Here is a 15,314-nt window from a genome sequence, read left to right as displayed (position 1 = left end):
GAAAATATATATATATATACTGAACAAGAATATAAACACAATATGCAACAATTTATACATATTTATCTCCTTAATAGGCCTAGTCTTTTAGAAAAAAACACAACATCATGAAATAAAGACTACTGGGCAAAACCTAATTGCAGGAGCAAGTCACAACATGAACTGACTCAAGAACTGACGCACCGTTTGTTGAGCGTTGTAGAAACTATAGAGACCAGAGAGATGCGAAATCTGATAGGTGGGTGGGGTAATAGAGACCGGTAAATCCCTTTTCTTCTCCTTTCCTCTAAAAGGAAGTGTTACTGTAAATTAGGTGAAAAACTCCATGCATTCTAGACAGGAAAGTTTTGCTGAGATTTTCTTTTTAAACCCTGTACATTATGTTGCCACGGGCAGGGCCCAGGAACGAAAACCCCTCTTTGATGGACAGAAAAGGTTCAGTAGCCGTGCCACAGGTAAGATTATGACATTTCAGCCTCCGTAACTGAACAACATCCTCATTCCAAGCAATGACATTATGATTAATGCTGTTCGTTTCAATGAAAAGGCACATTTTCTGGTATTCCATTCTCTCTCTTGAACTGTTGATGACATGTTGACTGTCATGATTTGTAGAACTGTATATCTGTTTAATGCCATTTAGCACACCCTTTTATCCCAAGCGACTTAGTCTTGCGTGCATACATTTTATATGTTGGGGTGGTTGGGTCAATCAAACCCACTATCCTGGTGTTACAAGTGCCATGCTCTAACAACTGAGCTACAGAGGACCATAGACATGGACCGTAGAAATAGTGGCTATTCAATAGGCATCTGTATGACTGTAATAGCAGTAAGCTTCTATACTAACACTGAATCAAGCTGTGAGGAAGTTGTGTGGGTACTTTCCTTTGGGGATTCTACTTCCTTAATTCCAGACATGCAGATCTTCTATTCTGTCACTAAAGAGGAACTAAGATTCTCACAAATCTAAATATAAAATGTTTGATACAAAGACAAATCAAGATGTTTTTTCCCTGTTGTGAGACATTTGTTTGACAGGTGCTTGTGTTAGTTGTTAGTTGTTCTCAGTTGCGTAGCTCAGTTTTGCAGTTAACATGTCTTAGGGGTATGATATTTGTGCGTCTGTAACTTTCTCACTAATCATTATTCACATTGAAAGAAATGAGGGCCCCCAAAGCTTGTGGCCCTCCTACCTTGTGGGGGCTGTGAGGTGTGTTCTACGCCAGTGGTTGTTCTATGCAAAGTGAAGCGTTCTGTGCATTCAGAACACTAGATATAATTTATGTGCCTTCGGATCACTAGCTATGATTTATGTGCCTTCGGAACACTAGCTCTCATTTATGTGCCTTTGGAACACAAGCTATCATTTATGTGCCTTTGGAACACTAGCTATCATTTATGTGCCTTCAGATCATTAGCTATCATGTAGTATGTGCCTTTGGAACACTAGCTATCATTTATGTGCCTTCGGAACACTAGCTATCATTTATGTGCCTTCAGATCACTAGCTATCATTTCGGTGCATTCGGAACACTAGCTATAATTTATATGCATTGCTTATCTGTGATCATTGTCCTCCTGGTCCAGCTGAGCAACGAGATGCAGCTGAGCATCATGATGAAAGTGAAGAGTGGGGAGCTGACCATCGATGACGCCCTGAACCAGGCCAGGAGGAGCAATCAGGAGCAGCTAAAGCAAAGCCTGGCCACAGAGGTACTGTTATGTAGCCTGGCCCCAGATCGATTTGTGTTATTTTGCCACGACCCAGTATTACAATACCTCCACAACAATGTGTTTGTGTCGTCTTGCCAACTCCTATGGTCATTGTCACGCATTGGCCTCAAGAGTTGGCAAGACAGCACAAAGAGATCTGGGACCAGTCTATAGGTATTTTACTACTGGGCCTTGAATTCAGCACGGGAAACCATGGCAACAACAGGGCCTGACAGTTACCTTGGACGGTCTGTGCACACGCATAATGGACTTTATCTACGCATGACACAGTACTTGTCATGCATGTTATTCTGTCATTCACTATACATTTTTAAGTTATGCGGTTCCACTGTCCTGTCCACCAACGTAGAACTGGATGTTTCTGATCACTCTTCGATGTGTTCATAACATTTTGTCCTGCATCATTGTCATTGGTGTATTGATCTTCATTGCAGGAACAGCAAGTCTCCCAGTACAACTTCAGTGTTTACAAGTACAACCGCTACAGGTGGCAGAAGCGCATTCTTCAGGCGAGTCAGATATGGGTACCCTTTTGACATTGGGTTAGTTGTTATCACAACTCGTATTTACAGTTTTTCCCAAATGATAACACACGTTTGCTGAAACTACATCTCAAGTACTCAAAACTCTAAACACAAAACACAAAACAGTTAGCCAATTTCCCCAAACCCACTGACATCTTGCAAAATAAAACACAGAAATCAAAATAATGTTCTCCCTGCTCAAAATGAAACACAGAAATCAAAATAATGTTCTCCCTGCTCAAAATGAAACACAGAAATCAAAATAATGTTCTCCCTGCTCAAAATGAAACACAGAAATCAAATTAATGTTCACCCTGCTCAAAATGAAACACAGAAATCAAAATAATGTTCTCCCTGCTCAAAATGAAACACAGAAATCAAAATAATGTTCTCCCTGCTCAAAATGAAACACAGAAATCAAAATAATGTTCTCCCTGCTCAAAATGAAACTGCATACAAATGAGACAAACACACATCAAATGAATCTAACTTAGTGACAAATGAGACAAACACACATCAAATGAATCTAACTTAGTGACAAATGAGACAAACACACATCAAATGAATCTAACTTAGTGACAAATGAGACAAACACACATCAAATTAATCTAACTTAGTGATAAATGAGACAAACACACGTCAAATGAATCTAACTTAGTGACAAATGAGATCACTCTAATGTGACATATTCAAAACATTACTTTCAGAACCTATTTCAGTCTAAAGACTAAGATTTTGTTAAATTGTTTGTGTGTACTCAAACAAGAAAGGAACACAAATGCAAGATGTGGGCTATGGTTGATAAGCTCACTCTGATGTTGTGGAAGATGGCAGGGTTTTCAATAATCTGTTGGATTTCCCTGCAGGCTTCACCCTCCACCTCCCTCTGCTAAGTTTGAGCTTAGCTTGTTGAACAGTATTGCTTTTCATTTGCACACAATGGATTTTAGCTGTGAAGGTTGTGCCAAAGGTAGATAATTGCCAAACGTTTGTTATAGAATTGCAATCTGAGTGTAAAGCAAAACATGTGCAAGTAGTATTGCAGATTTGGTGTTGCTTCCGGTAAATTAGTTACAGCTTTGGGTCATTGTGCCTCATAGGCCAGTTTTAGTGTGTAAACAATTGGGGAAAACTGTAAACAGGTATTACAACTTCCATTACTGTAAGTAAACAGCAACTCCTGAGTTGTGATAACAATACTGTACAATGCAAGCCTGTAGTGGGCTGGTACATACTGTCCATGTCATGCATCATTGAGTAAAAGCAGTGATAATCTCAGAATAATGTGTATCTCTATACTCTATGTTTAGATTGACTTCAACACTAAAATGGTGTGCAGCATAGAGAAAGGCATCGTAAAGCGGCAGCTGCCGTTCCTGTGTGTTAAGAGCTGTGATGACGGAGTTGGGACCAAGTTCTCTATATCTTTCAGAGGAAGACATGACTATGAGCTGGAGGCCACCTCACTGGAGGACAAACACAAGGTAAGAGAGTCGTCCCTGCCCCTGCCCCTAACCCTATGAGCTGGAGGACACCTCACTGGAGGACAAACGCAAGGTAAGAGAGTCGTTCCTGCCCCTGCTCCTAACACTATGAGCTGGAGGCCACCTCACTGGAGGACAAACACAAGGTAAGAGAGTCGTCCCTGCCCCTGCCCCTAACCCTATGAGCTGGAGGACACCTCACTGGAGGACAAACGCAAGGTAAGAGAGTCGTTCCTGCCCCTGCTCCTAACACTATGAGCTGGAGGCCACCTCACTCGAGGACAAACACAAGGGAAGAGAGTCGTCCCTGCCCCTGCCCCTAACCCTATGAGCTGGAGGACACCTCACTGGAGGACAAACGCAAGGTAAGAGAGTCGTTCCTGCCCCTGCTCCTAACCCTATGAGCTGGAGGCCACCTCACTGGAGGACAAACACAAGGGAAGAGAGTCATCCCTAACCCTATGAGCTGGAGGCAGCCTCGCTGGAGGACAAACACAAGGTAATAGAGTTATCCCTAACCTGTAATAGGTGGACAGCAGCCTGGTTTGTGTATAGGCATAAGAGATGTGAGAGATTTCAATCACTTCCCCTAATTGGTTAACAGCGGGACATTCATTCTTTAAATAAAGTTTGAAGACATTTTAAGGACTTTATATTTTCAATTGACACAATTTTGATTGAGACTTTTTCACACTGATGTTTTGTTGTGTAGATAATGCAGCTTGTAAACAGGATAATCTACAGAAACATCTACAGACATCCAGTGGAGGGCAGTGAAGACACGTGTGTGCATCCCCTGCCTCTAGCACCAAAGAGCCTCAGGGAGGGCCTGCTGTTCCTGCAGAGAGGTGGATTGGCATCGTTTAAATGGGTGAAGTATGTTTGTGTTCTATACTAGACTACTACTACTTCTACAACTACTACTACTATTACAACAACAACTACTACAACAACAAGAACATGAATTACTACTACCACTACTACTATTACTACTACTACAAAAACAACTACAACTACTACTACTAATAATAATATTACAATTACTATTACAATTACTACTACTATTACAACAACTACTACTACTGCACAGTGTTTTTACAAAGTTTGGAAGAGTCCTGCATTGACTATAAGTTGTTTACTATCTACATCATGATGTGATCTACACTTTTGTTGTTAGGTACGAGGCTCACCTTCACCCTGGCAAGCTGACCCTGCTCCCCATCAGCCGGCGGGGGGTAGGTGCAGATGGGGACATGGTCACCTCGTCATCCTTGCCAGTTGTCATTCATTTCTCAGACGGGGAAGCAAGTGTAGAGAAACCACGCAGCTGTGACACCTTCACTCTTTTGACTCACAAGAATGAGTACCAGTGAGTGACCATGTAAAAACCCATTCTGAGACTAGGGCGGTAGGTGTTTAGGATGAGAGAAGCGAGTATAAGGAATGTAGGTTATGTGTTCTTGTAGTAATTTGTTTTGTCAATGAAACATTTTAAAATGTTAGTTAATCTACATATCTAAATACAGCAACAATGTTGTAACTTTTTAACAGAATCATGCTTCAGAATAATGTATATCTGAACAGTTGAGGATTGCTGCTACCAACACACCATTCTCATCACTGTATGTATTGTATAAACACACCATAAGCACTAATACCATACATTTAGATTTCAATTGTTTGCCCAGTGATTGCCATTGTTTGTTTACTGCCAATAGAGGAAGTTAAGATGAGTTATGTTGATGTATTGCAGGTTCCAGGTACCTGTGACAGAACTTTCCAAAAGCACAGAAGCCATCCAGAAGGAGAGGGATGCTTGGGTCCAGGCCATAGATGAGCTATGCCTGAACTGGAAACGCACATCTCAGTCTGAGCACTTCTATGAGGAAACCAGGGCTTTAAGAATCTATGACAATGTCAAAGATATTCTGGAGGAGAACAAGTCCATTGACGGACAAGGCCTCCGAGGAACAGATCTTGTCTCCAGTACAGATAATCTATCGGCTGGAGAAAAGATTGAAAGTAAACCTCCAACCTCGCCTCTCCCAAAACCCTGCAGCCCTGTGAAGTTACTAGTGAATGTCCCCTTCCCTGGTCCTGTCCTTCCCCCTGCCCCTGCCCCTGATTCTGTTCCTGGTCTTGCACTTGTTCCTGGTTTTGTCCCTGTTCCTGTCCTGGCACCAGTCCTTGATCCTGTCCTTGTCCCCGCCACTGTCCCTGTACCCATTCCCTCAATGGTGCCAGCTCCCCCCTTCATTCCTATGCCCCCTCCATTGCCCTTTAAGCCCAGTAGAAAACCCCTAACAGAGCGGACCAGGGCCTTCCACTGGGATGAGGTTGGTTCTGATAAGGTACTACAATGGTTTTATTTATCCCTATTTATTACATTTGTAACCATGTAATATAGTTGTGCACATTGTCAATTATGTTATATTATGGTATATCGCCTTATATGACGCTACACTTGAGTCCAATCCTTGAGAAGGTTTTGTCTGATAGTTTGCAATGATAAGGAATTACCTAAATTCCAGTGCCTAATTTCCTAGCGTACTGTAGGGAATTATTCTCTACAGTGTCTCTGTAGCTTCCTGGATCATTGCATTTCATAGAGAATCCAGTTTGTCTTTGTGGTGATTGTGATTGGTCTCTCGGCAGATAGAGAAATCATGCTGGACACGGGGAAACGCTGGGAACATTGAAATTGACACTTCACGCTTGTATGAGCAATTTGCAGTTCAAGATTTGGGAACATTTGGCGGGATCACCGAGCCCAGCATTAACCTTCACATCATGCTCAATACGAAGGTTGCTCACAACTTTAGTAAGTAGCTTTACAATGACTTGTATGGAAGTTTGAGGTGATAGGCCTATATGCTTTCACAACTATATGCTCTATTTTCGGGCCATTTTTCCCCTGGTTGTGCACAACTTATTTATCAAGTTTCAAGTTTTATTGTCATGTGCAGTGAAATGCCTTTCTTGCGAGCTCTTTCCCAAAAATGCAGCAATCAATATCAGTAATACTATAAGATAAAGTAAAGTAGAACAAAAACACATGAGAAATGGAAATGAGAAAAACACGAGAATGTATGTAAGCTATATACAGGGTCAGTTCCAGGGTCAGTTCCAATAACATATTTACAATGTGCAGGGATATTGGAGTGGAGTGGTGGGGGTAAATATGTATAGGGGTAAGGTGACTAGGCATCAGGATATACTGTACGATAAACAGAGTAGCTGCAGCGTATATGATGATTGTATGTGAGTGTGTGCGTGTGTATGTAGAGTCAGTATGAATGTGTGTGTGTGTATTATGTGTGTGTGTGAGCAAATTAAGGTTGTGTGTGTTGTAGTGTCAGTGTGAGTGTGTAGAATCCTGTGAGTGTGCATAAGAGACAGTGCAAAAATACAAATAAAATATAAGGGTCAATGCTGATAGGCATTTTGTTAACTATTTAGCAGTCTTATTTATGGCTTGGGGATTGAAGCTGTTTAGGAGCCAGTTGGTGTCAGACTTGTTGCTCCGGTACTGCTTTCCAAACAGAAGCAGAGAAAACAGTGTGGCTCGGTTGGGCGGGGTCTTTTCACACCGCCTGATCTAGAGGTCTTGGATGGTAGGGAGCTCGGCCCCAGCATTGTACTGGGCTGTCCCTCTGTAGGGTTATGCGTTCGAGGGCGGTGCAGTTTCCATACCAAGCAGTGATGCAGCCAGTCAAGATGCTCTCAATGGTGCAGCTGTCAAACTTTTAGAGATCTTTTCAATCTCATGAGGCAGAAGAGGTGCTGTCATGCCTTATTCACGACTGTGTGCGTGTGTGTGGGTGTGGAACATTTGAATTATTTTGTGATTTGGACACCAAGTAACTTGAAGGTTTGGACCCGCTCCCCTACAGCCCTGTCGATGTGGATGGTGCGTACTTGACCCACCGTTTCCTGTAGTTCATGATCAGCTCCTTGGTCTTAATGACATTGAGGGAGAGGTTGTTTTCCTGGCACCACACTGCCAGGTCACTGAACTCCTCCCTGTAGGCTGTCTCATCGTGCCCGTGATCAAGCCTACCACCGTCATGTCATCAGCACACTGGATGATGGTGTTGGAGTCATGCGTGGTCACGCAGCTGTGGGTGAATAGGGAGCACAGGACAGGACTATGCACACACCCCTGTGGGGCCCCCCGTGTTGCGTGTCTGCATGGTTGAGGTGATGTTACCTATCCTCACCACCTGGGGTCGGCCCGTCAGGAAGTCCAGAATACACTTGCAGAGGCAGGTGTTCAGTCCCAGGGACCAAGCTTCATGCTGAGCTTGGAGGGAACTACGGGTTTGAACGCTGAGCTGTAGTCTATGAACAGAATTCTCACATGGGTATTCCTCTTATCAGACCCATCCACGTTATTTTCTCGCTGACAACAGATTTGTTTGAAACTACACTCAGTGCTTGATTACTGTAGTTGAGTTGTAAAAAAGAACACCTTTTTGCAACCACCAGATGGTAGTACTTAATAAGGAAACTCTATGAGCTTTACATCGGTGTATTGACTCATTCTCCATCTAATCTCCATACCACATGTATTTGCTTGAGAAAAGATGCAAAAAATGTTGTACAGTAGCTACATAACAAGATGCAAGAAATAACCAACATTGAAGGATTAGGTTGAACATTGAAGCATTGGAATAGAATTAATGCTTTGAGACATTAAGACATTTTTATTTTTTTTAGCATTTTATTAATTTAGCAGAAGCTCTTATCTAGAGCGATTTACAGTAGTGAGTGCATGCATTTTCAGATAACCATCCTTGAAGAATAATGCTGCTAGTTTCAGTGTAGATACAGATATGGGTTGTTCTCCCCTGTGAACTGCACAGCATGTCTACAGGGGGCAGTCTGAGTCTATCAGAACCTTGGTAAAGCCATAGAAATAGAATGAATAGAATGAGCTTGGACCCGCTAATCCTGGCCATTAAATGGGGACGCACATTCTATACATTCTATTTCTATGGGTAAAGCTTCCATCTTTTTTCTTCTTCACTTAACGGCTTTGACTGCTGTTCAGTGGAGCATCAATTTTTTAAATATTTTTTTAAACCTTTATTTAACTAGGCAAGTCAGTTAAGAACAAATTCTTATTTACAATGACGGCCTACCCCGGGGCCAAACCCTAACCCGGAAAACTCTGGGCTAATTGTGCGCCGCCCTATGGGACTCCCAATCACTGCCAGTTGTGCTACAGCCTGGAATCGATCCAGGGTCTGTAATGACACCTCTAGCACTGAGATGCAGTGTCTCACTGTACCACTCGAGACCAAGTCTATGACTTGGCGTAGCTCAAGGCAACCTAAGACCAATAGATAAAGTGTGTGCATGTGGCGTGTGAGAATGAGGAAAAAAGATTTTAGAGAGTTCTCTTCACGCAGGTCTTCAAAATGGCACAGAAAGAGTGAAGTGATACACGTGTGGGGCAGCAGAGAGGGTTGTTAAATGGCATCAGTACAAGTGTGCAGGCTGGCAACACAATTAGAGTATGCATGGCCATGAATTATGGATGGAGTCCTGTGCGACAGTTTCTATGAGCGTCTGTCATAGGATAGAACAGGATAGGATACACTCCAAGTGTGCTCCTCTCCTTTCTGTGCCCTGGAAAGTTGTGCTCTGACTAGGCAACCCCATGTGTTTCAGTTGGTAGAGCATGGTGCGTGCCATGCCAGGGCTGTGGGTTTGATGTCCATTGGGGAGCAGTACGAGAATATATGCATTAACTACTGTAAGTCGTTCTCTGGATAAGAGTGTCTGCTAAAATGGTGTAAATGTAAGGCACTGTGCTTGGTGACTACCGCCTGTGGGCAACTCCAGGTGATGCATCTCTCTGCCGCCAGCATGAGAGAGGGAAAAGGGTGCTACGCACGCACGCACGCACACACACACACACACACACACACACACACACACACACACACACACACACACACACACACACACACACACACACACACACACACACACACACACACACACACACACACACACACACACACACACACACACAAAGATTATGCTTGCTTTAGATGAGCTCTGCATGCTCATCAGCAGTATCTCTGCTAACTAGCTGTTATCTATTATTTTCCTGTTGTGCATGGACAGTGAAAGTATTTTCTGAGCTATAGCTAATATTGTTGCTAGATGCATACAGTATGACTTCTATTAGTGTATTGTAAATTACAATACATAGTTTAGATAAATAATTAATGGTTATTATACATAGTTATTACAGTATAACGGTTATGTTCTGCGTTTGCAATCATAACACTCTTATCCTTAATGACAAAGTGCTATGCATATAGCTTACAGTTTTACATTCAAACAGATGGATATGAACCATCTATATCCAGGTGGCGGTATTATGATGAGATTAAGAGCATTTTCCCTTCTAGCAGTGAGTTTATATGTGGTCTCTGTGGGCTATAGCCTGTCTCTATGCCACAGGCAGGCTGCATGACAACACGTAGATAAGTGCAGGGGAGCAGGGGAGGCATGCAGGATGGTCATGGACAGGCGTTGTGTTTGTCTTCATTCCTTCAAGATAATATCTGAACCCTGAGAGGAGATAAACAGAACAGAATTACGTATTGTGGGTCTTATACTATGTAGTCAATAACCACTGCTCAGGTCATGACTCACTCTTTTTCCAGGTATTACCGACGAAACAGACTGTGTTGGACTAAATTGATTAGAAAAATATTGAATATCAAAGAGTGAAGGACATTCCATATAGCTAGTTAGAAATGTAGGATCTTAATTTGATCACCCTGTTGCAGGAGAACTTTCCTGAAAGGCAGGACATTTTAAACTTTAGTGTATTTCAGTTTTAAAAAGGCTTCTGGAGTTTGTAATTTTCCACTTTGAAATTTCAGACTTGATTTTTCCTTATGAAAATGTTCAATTTATTATAATATACATAATAAATCACATGTCATGTTGCTGCAGGATTATGTTCCTGCTGTAGCAAACTGGCTCAAATTAAGATCCTACATCTGCAGCAGAAGGAGATTACGCCAGTTGGATTTTCTCAATCCTTTTATCTGTTTGATAGCTTAGAAGACTGCAATGATCAGTTTTCTAAGACAAGCAAAAAAGACTAGCTAACCTCATAGTATTAATACATTAGTTGTTTCACACAGAGAGGAAAACATCAGCAAGGTCACACATTCAAATACCCCACTCAGTTTTAAGAGGAAATATTTTATTGTGCACTGTGTAGTGCCATCCCAGAGCTTGCCCTTCTTGTACTTTTAAACATGTGCTTAATTAATATGGTGATTGATTCGACACGAGAGCTCCCTAGTATGCTCTTATGTTAGCATGTCTAATCAAGGTTGTGTTGAGAGCATTATCCAGTGTCTCATTGAGGACTGAGGGTGTTCCCCAAATGGCACCTTATTCCCGACAGCCCTATGAACCCTGGTCAAAAGCAATGCACTATGTAGGAAATAGGGTGCCATTTGGGATGCACAGTCAGAAATGACTGGATTAGCAATTAAAAGTACACCTGTGGTTCACTCTGTTTCTATAACTTTCTGCCAAAGCTAAGGCTAGGCAGCAGCATAGCAACATCAGGTAATTACTTGAACACTTAATCTTTAGTAGAACATCACAGCTCTTAAAGGCTTAGTCCAGTCAAAAATGTGATTTTATTGTTAAAAATAAATATATATATTTCTACACTATGAAGTTGCAATAATACTGTGAAATTGTGAAAATTATGATAATGCCCTTAGTTTAAGAACCGTTTGAAAAGACCGTTTTGGCCTGCTTGATGACATCAAAAAGGGCTATTTTCTAAGGAACTATATATTATTTATAATGAGTGATACCTGGAGAACATTGGACCTCTCTGAAATGAAAATAAATGGCCCTCCAGTAAAATATATATTTTTACCTGACCCTCCCTGAACGTTTGAAAAAAACACAAACAAGTGACCCTCTCCTGAACCCAAAATAATAATGAAAACATAAAGTACATAGCAGAGAACATGCCTACCGTTTACCATCACTCATAGAACAGACCAGTGCCTTAGATATGCAGTTTTAGAAACTGTTCTTGGTTTTGTAAGCATTACATGGCAAAGTAGCCAGAAGGTTGTAGAGTCGCAGTACACTGCAGACAAGGGTAGGGGTGAAAATATCTCTATTTTAACAAAAGCACTGCATTAATCTATAATCTTATTTGCGGTTCAAGAAGAAAAATGCCTTTTATAAACGCATTTCATGCAATTCTACATCATTTTACCTGACTGGAGACAACTACAATATTTTGTAATACCACAGTAGGGCATGACAACAAATGAGTGCATGCAGCAGCACCGAAGTGGTTTTGATTTCTATACAGGGTATGGGTAAAAAAGAGGATAGTCTAAGTTTAAAACAGTGCCAAAGTTGTTTATCAATTGTAAAAATTAAGTGCAACAGAACCAGTTCCAACCGAAGTATCTGATCATCAATGATCAACTTCTTTTCATTTGGGAAACATTAATTTATATTTTGTCTCTTCTGTGTTCCATAATTTTCCTTCAATTCACAAGAGGCTGAATGTATCTCACTGGAGAAAGCATCTGAGTAAGTTAAACAGCGCCCTTCTGTCTGTATGTGTAGGCCATCTATCTCATGCTGTCTGGTCCAAAAGAGTATGACATTGTTGCCGCCCATAGTATTGAATGCAAGGAAGCCAGTGAGCATTTGGCCTCTCTTGAAAAAAAAGTACAAAATAATAGCCAATCAGCTTTGAGCTAAACTGAGTGAGCTCAACTGTGAATGGTCCTGGCGCACCAAGAAAAAGTGTCAAGGGAAGCCAGTTTGGATTTGGCTTCACTTCTATAAAAATCGTATTGAGAGCATACATCATTGACAGAAACAACTTGAATTGTTGCATCTTATTGTGTTGTTGTCTTCCGGTGGCTAGCTAGCTAAAATGATCCTTTTTCTAAATTAGCCATGGATGGAGATAGTTTTTGGTCTTGTGGTTTTACTTAATTCTTCGTACTGGCCAATGATTGTATCTGCGATACTGATCCAACCATTAATTCATCCATTGTGCCCCTGGCCTGAGACGATGGAAGTTCAATATGTGTCTAGATGTAGAAGGCTAACGTTAACTAGCTAAAGTTGCCCATGAAAGGAAGTTGAGCTAGCGAACAACTATTTAGCCAGCGAGGACAACAAAAAATAAAAGTGTGTACTGTCAGACAAAGTGATAGACCGTTTCGTCAACATGAAAGAGAGGAGGATGGCATTGGTGTTTCTCTACAAGTAGGGTGAGTCGACATGTTTTTTTCTATTTGCACAAACACGCACGCAAACACACCATCATATTTAGCTTATGTTGATTGGACTAAATCGTTTTTGGCATCTTTTAGTTGTCACTGTATTAGACTAAGCATCAGTGATTTGATGAATGTTGAAGTTTAAATGGTGCTGGAATAGTGGAGGCAGCTCTTGTTTTCTTTGCGACTTGCGGGAACTCTCCGTGGTTCTATATCAATAGTTGTTTAGTGGTCCGACAATGTCGGAAACATTAACTTACTTGACCATTATGTAGGTTAACTGTTTGTTACATGCAATATACTTTGTGGACATCACCTGACAGAGGTTGCTCTCTGGTTTAATTTATTCTGCTACTGTGTCTTCTTATTGTCTCGGCCTTTAGGCCTATATATCCTGGTCGCAAGGCATGTGGACTAACAGGTTATAGAGCAAACAACGCAATTATCATAACACATAGGTTGTAATATGGCTTTTTTAAAACCCATGCAACACTACTGTTTGATTCCATGATATTGTTGTTAAAAAATAGATTTGTGTTGACTGTAATTGTTATGCATTTAATTTTTTATTTAACCTTTATTTAACTAGGCAAGTCAGTTAAGAACAAATTCTTATTTACAATGACGGCCTATCCCGGCCAAATTGTGCGCCGCCCTATGGGACTCCCAATCATGGCCGGATGTGATACAGCCTGGATTAGGGCATGGGAGAACACGAGCATCTGCTAGGCTAAATTGACAAACTAGGCACTAACTGAAAGTGGCTCTGGATAGGACAGTCTGCTAAATGACTCAAATGTCAAATGTAAAAATGTAGGCATGCATAGCTCACCGCATGATCCTCAAACCAAAGACTGGCCAAACTCGGGTTTCTAAAAGTGAATTCAAAGGCAGTGTAGAATGACTGTATAGCCTAATATGGCATTTTTCATTTAATTATTATATAATTCTAAGTGATTCTTTTTAAAAATGTCATTATATACAGCCTAAATGCGAAATGTATAGGCATATTGTTGAAGTGATGTTGTTGATGTGTGTTGAAATCCTGAGCACTCCTGCCAGCCTGTAATGTGTCACAAATGCTTCACAATTTATTTCCTAAATGGCAAGCTGTAGCCTTGAAATAATAATAATATAGCCTAAATAATTCATTTTTGTTCCTTAGCTAGCTTGCTCCTGACTGATTTAGTGATAGTATGTTTTTTAATAGCCTGTTGAAATGAACATCAATTGATAGTGACAGAATCACACATTACTTTCCAAGCAAAGTACATTTTTGTCTCCTTGGGTTGTAGCGCAGCCTCTGAATGTCATGTATAGAAACCAAAGATATCCCATATGCATCAGAGTCACGTCTTTCCCCTGCATGTAACAGCTTGTTTCTAGTATAAAGCATTGCGGACTAAAGCTTCGTTATAGATCACTTTATATAATCAGTTCCATAATTTTTATAGTAACAAGAGGTAGGCCTATGCTTTTAGCCATTTTCTTTAACAAAAGTCACAATTACCTCACATATGCTCTCAATTTGAGCCCTGGTTTTAACACACAAAGCCCTTCACTTACACAGAGATATTTAAGTAGTGTATAGTGACTGAAGGAATTGACTGACATAGTATATGGATAGTAAACTTTCATTTCATCTGTCAAACAGGTAGGCTTACCTCTTATTTTTTGAATAGGAAAAAATTGGCTCCAACGCAAAGCCCTCTTGTTGTTAGTAGCCTAAATTAAAATTAAAATGAAGACTGTTTACATGAATTAGCCTACTTTCAGCACCCATGCCCTGTCTATCTCCATGTCTGCCGCTTCATAGTAATGTAAGCTATGTAAATTACTGGAATATGGAGTATTGTGAGTTTACATACACCTTAGCCAAATACAGTTGAAGTCGGAAGTTTACATACACTTAGGTTGGAGACATTAAAACTTGTTTTTCAACCACTCCACAAATTTCTTGTTAACAAACTATAGTTTTGGCAAGTACATTAGGACATCTACTTTGTGCATGACACAAGTCATTTATCCACAAATTGTTTACAGACAAAATACTTCACTTACACTGTATCACAATTCCAGTGGTTCAAAAGTTTACATACACTAAGTTTGACTGTACCTTTAAACAGCTTGTAAAATTCCAGAAAATTATGTCATAGCGTTAGAAGTTTCTGATGCTAATTGACATAATTTGAGTCAATTGGAGGTGTACCTGTGGATGTATTTCAAGTCCTACCTTCAAACTCAGTGCCTCTTTG

At 40.8% G+C, this 15,314-nt stretch overlaps 1 protein-coding gene across 5 annotated transcripts in view; it reads left to right on the top strand.

The window, feature by feature from the left end:
* Positions 1–207: 207 nt before the first annotated feature.
* Positions 208–15,314, top strand: part of LOC118360742 (protein diaphanous homolog 1) — a 40,183-nt gene continuing 25,076 nt past the window's right edge. The window contains exons 1-9 of one of the 5 annotated variants that reach the window (XM_035740105.2): positions 208–238; positions 397–455; positions 1,591–1,716; positions 2,172–2,246; positions 3,572–3,745; positions 4,458–4,621; positions 4,923–5,114; positions 5,499–6,096; positions 6,401–6,566. In XM_035740105.2, the coding sequence (XP_035595998.2) occupies positions 223–238; positions 397–455; positions 1,591–1,716; positions 2,172–2,246; positions 3,572–3,745; positions 4,458–4,621; positions 4,923–5,114; positions 5,499–6,096; positions 6,401–6,566 (1,570 nt within the window). In that variant the 5' untranslated portion in view covers positions 208–222. Of the gene's footprint in view, positions 239–269; positions 456–1,590; positions 1,717–2,171; positions 2,247–3,571; positions 3,746–3,800; positions 3,965–4,012; positions 4,622–4,922; positions 5,115–5,498; positions 6,097–6,400; positions 6,567–15,314 lie in introns of those variants that run through there. The other 4 variants (XM_052485054.1, XM_052485055.1, XM_052485056.1 and 1 more) reach the window with 4 other exon arrangements.

The sequence above is a fragment of the Oncorhynchus keta genome, chromosome 28, assembly GCF_023373465.1.
Source record: "Oncorhynchus keta strain PuntledgeMale-10-30-2019 chromosome 28, Oket_V2, whole genome shotgun sequence".
Classification (NCBI taxonomy): Eukaryota; Metazoa; Chordata; class Actinopteri; order Salmoniformes; family Salmonidae; genus Oncorhynchus; species Oncorhynchus keta.
This window is presented reverse-complemented; position numbering and strand designations above follow the sequence as displayed.